The 4,211-nt window shown below is 45.7% G+C and overlaps 2 protein-coding genes across 2 annotated transcripts; one reads left to right on the forward strand and one right to left on the reverse strand.

Annotated features, from left to right (window-relative positions):
- Positions 1-193: 193 nt before the first annotated feature.
- PPTG_05863 (hypothetical protein) lies at positions 194-1,699 on the reverse strand (the record flags this gene model as incomplete). Its single annotated transcript, XM_008899590.1, has 2 exons — positions 194-1,236; positions 1,309-1,699. The coding sequence occupies 2 exons, from the start codon at positions 1,697-1,699 to the stop codon at positions 194-196; spliced, it is 1,434 nt and encodes a 477-aa protein (XP_008897838.1).
- An 802-nt stretch (positions 1,700-2,501) lies between these two features.
- On the forward strand, positions 2,502-2,929 carry PPTG_21763 (hypothetical protein). The gene has a single exon (XM_008899948.1). The coding sequence runs from the start codon at positions 2,627-2,629 to the stop codon at positions 2,825-2,827; it is 201 nt and encodes a 66-aa protein (XP_008898196.1). The 5' UTR covers positions 2,502-2,626; the 3' UTR covers positions 2,828-2,929.
- The last annotated feature ends 1,282 nt before the right edge of the window (positions 2,930-4,211 follow it).

The raw sequence follows: 4,211 nt of genomic DNA on the forward strand, positions 1-4,211 counted from the left end.
TCTCATCAGGCATCTCCAAGACATCTTCACATCGTCGGAAAACTTCCACGGCCTCTTCTGTTGTAGTAAGTGTCCTCGTATCGATGTTGAGTGCTGAAGCGCGTTCTTCAACCAATCCCATAAGGAATTTAAGGTCTGATAACCGCTTTTTGTGTTTCTTTTCTCTTAGATCAACGCTCTTCAGTCTACGAAATTAAGGCAGAGATCTTGCTGGGTCTCCACAGCACCAAAACACCCATGCTTGCTCGGTAGTGCCTTCTGGTAGCGCAACATCTTCCGGAAAGGCGTGGAAACCCCCGCCCCAGGTGTACAATGAGAAATTATTGCTGGTTTGATGGACTGTTGTTGCTACTGGGGCTACACCAGGAGCATAATTTTCATCTTCATCCGGCCGTTGACGCACATAACCCTCCCTGTGAAGGCAGTCAATAACTGTAGTCGCTATTTGGTTGGAGTTTGGCGTATTCCGGACGTCTACCGCATCTTCCAGAGCTAAACGAACCCCAGCAACTACTTCGTTGACCACATTTTGCTGATCTACTTGCTGCTTTTCAAATGCAGCTTTTAAAGAGCGAAATTCAGATAGTAAAACAACATGTGGTGGTATGCCAGTAGCAGATATGTTGTCATCTCCATTTGGGGGGCCAAACTTGATAAAACCCTTTAGCACTTGCATCATCTGCTCATCGCGCATTAGTGGCGATTGAAAAATGGGGTGGTTACCAGGTAAATTCTCTTTCAAGTACTCGTAATGATACACAATCGAAGCCAGCGCAAATTCGCCAATTAGAGAAGCAGATCGAGGTAACTGGCGAAAGCCTATTCGTTTAGCAATCTCCACTTGCTCGCGACCTCCATGGAACCTTGGGGGCAAAGTAGCAAAATCAGCGTCAAGTATAGGCAAACCCGATACCGTACGACCAACGAACATATCCCCCGCGGAGTCGTGTCTTAAGTATCGATCTTGGACCCCGCCAAGGGCCCACCCAGCCCGTAAGTGGACAGCGATAGCAGGAGGACATGCAGTTGAACCTGACGAACAATAGGTAGCAGCTCCTTTTCTCATTGAATGCGTACCAATATCATCACAGTTTGTGCCACAGCGTTCCAATTCACCGGCCATGCCGGTACTTTCCAGAACTCGCCGAAGTGCTTTACGGAAGCGATCGTACTGGTCGTTTCCTGGAAATACGTGAGTTGCACTAGTCTCAATTCCATATACTAACCAGTACAAGCCTGCATGGATAGATTACTTTTTTAAAATTGCGAGTAACATTTTTTTTAGGAATGCCATGAACTGGTACGTACCGATTGCGAGAATTGGGCAAATTGCTGGCATCAAAGGGTTCGCATATATGTGCCGCGGATCTCTGGGGCGCGTGCCACGCTGGTCGTTCTTCATATGCGCGAAGAACACTCTAAGGGCATCTTCACCCCACTCCATGTGACTATAGCATAATGACACTGTATTCGCAGCTCGGGCCATCAAATTCCACGAGACTAAAAGAAATGTTCGAGCGAACACCATATCGCGCGACGAGGATTTCATCATTTCTTCAGCAATTCTACGATACAAGCCAAAAGTCATCGGGTCCTTGCCAACCTTAATTGAGCCATCACCACTACTAATTGCACCTGCAATTCGATGCTGCAGTCCTTTAAAATGACAGCTCAGCTCACGTTCTAGCTGAGAGGTCATGGTGCAGTGGTAGTCGCGAAACAGATTGTAAAATGCTGAACGATGTCCTGCGTAGGTGGAGAACGAATGATACCCTCCGCTCTTGTTTTTCACGGACAATATCCAAGCTAGAAAATCAGCCGCTTTCACGTCATTAAAAAGAAGCGGCGGATTCTCCGGTGCGGAAGAGAGTGCGGTGAGAATTGAAGTTTTAGTTGCCTCCGCCCCGTTTTCAAACCGTAGAGCGTCTTGAAAAGGTCTTGGCACTAGTAACGGCTTGTGACGCAGCATCCAAGTCAGCATTCGGACGGTAGAATTGAGGTAGCTTGCACGGGACTTTGTTGCAATTGTGCTGGCCCTAGTCAGGGCCACTTCTTCATCAAGCTCTGCCAGGTTGCTTGCGTCGTTTGTAGCCATCGGTAGCACTAATAGGAGAGAGTCGGAGTGACCGTTCGACACCTCTTTATTTTGATCGCCGGATGGCTGTCCGGTAATTTCCATTATTTGGCTGCTAGCAACAAATAGCTGTATTTTTGTATGGTAATTATTCACTATCTCGGAAAATACCGGAGGATTGTCCGGTAGCTGATAGTCAGCGACATCCTAATCTCCGGTAAATTCCAGGTAATTAAATATGATGCTCCTCCGATCGTATTGTGCGACTGCTGGCAATCGCAGCACGTCTATAGGCTCCTATAGAAATAACTGGAGCACCGCGACAAAAGTTATGGACAGCAGTTTATATTAACATTTGTATGGGAGGTGAGTGATGATAATTATGTACCCACCTCATATATGGGGAAAGGGGCCAAGGGAGGATCAAAAGGGATGTAGCCGAGGGCGGCTTTTCGGGCCGTGAGATCGTAGGTGTTGAAAACTGAAGACCAAGTGTGCAGATCCAGGAAAAACAGATAATGGTGCATTGGACGGAAGGCTTATCGGACTAACATGGAGAATCATATGCAGACGATCTATCTACAGGGAGCGCAGAGGAAGATCGTCGAATTGATGGGGAACTTGTGTGCATCGAACCAATCGATGTTCTCGGTGTGTGCCTCTGCTCCATTGTTCGTATTCCAGCTCGACTCTAGCGAATCGTACCAAAGTACGCGTGGCAGCAGCCACTCAGATATTACACCAGTGGCATAGTTTACCACGCACTGGTCCTTGGAAACTAGCATATGTACCAACAAGTCATCAGTTTAGGTACAGCATAAAGCCTATCATCTTTTCCAAGATTAGTCATCCAGTCACTGACGTGTTTGGCGGTTCTCGGCGGTCTTTCGTATCACTTGTACCCACGCTAACCTGCTCTTTCGGTACATGACCCAAATCTAGTAAAAATAAAATAGTTGTTGATCCAAAGTGGCATGCCTCGTTGAAAGGTAGCCAACTCGAGGCTCGAGATAAGTGTAAGCGCTTTGCTCCAGTGCCCCGACAGATAGTTCTTTTGGAGTTTCTAGTAGCAAGTAGTATCTAATGAGTTTTCCAAACAGTATCCACCCTAGTTTTTTTTTGTCTGAAAGGCTCGCAACGAATATGATACATTGATAAGTTTTTAAGTTTCTTAATGTCAAGGATCACATCCTCATACCTCATGGTATAAATAAAAACGCTCAAAATGCATATATGAGTAATTACCTACGTGGGTTAATTCCTGTAAAAAGACCCAAGTTTAACGGTGGTCCCAATACCTGCCACGCGTTCCGCGTGCCCTCGATCTACGCTTTAACTCTAAATCTCACTTACTCTTTGCTACCTGCTACTCAAGACGACTTCTTCCTCTTCTCCTGTATTCCCCCTACTCCTGTGAAGCGCGTAAGTTGAATCGACACTTAAAAAGGAAAGTTCCTGTTAACGTCCGTTTTAAAAATTATTCGCTCGTGTTTTCAGTGCAGCTGTTGGCTTTATCGGATGATATATAAATAGACAGGTTGAATATTAAGTTTAGAGATGATTGGAGCATATGCAGTAACTGTGCCGGCTTACCTGCAATCGAATATCCGTTCAAGACTTAGAATACAGAATAGAGTCATCGGAGATATTAATAGTCTGCATGGCGCATACAGGAGCTATTGTCGGGAAGAAGGTGGGCCATACTAACAAATGTAGAATTGCGCTGGCAACTTCACCAAAAAGCCGTTCTTTGTAGTCGATCGCTGTTGCTCCTCAAAGGAGAAGTCTAATTTTCTTTTGACTGCTACATTCGCTTATTTGCCGATAAAATGTCCGATAATGATGGAATTATCGCTAGATGAATGCCCGACCAAAATCCAGATCATGTACGAATACGAGCCAAAAACACGTTACCTCATATCTGTAAGTACCATTATTTGTTCTACCTGATTAAGTAGGACCCTCAAGTACCAGACATCGGAACCTCAAAGGTATCACTGCCTTCACACATGTACTGCTAGTTACTAAAGCGTAAACCCCGTTTATAATAACTCGTCGTCAAGACTCGAGGAACAACGGCGTCCTTCTCGGCTTCTATGATTTTTACCGGGCTAATGGCGGGCCAAAGTTCGTCTAA

This window comes from Phytophthora parasitica (genome assembly GCF_000247585.1).
Source record: "Phytophthora parasitica INRA-310 unplaced genomic scaffold supercont2.8, whole genome shotgun sequence".
Lineage (NCBI taxonomy): Eukaryota > Oomycota > Peronosporomycetes > Peronosporales > Peronosporaceae > Phytophthora > Phytophthora nicotianae.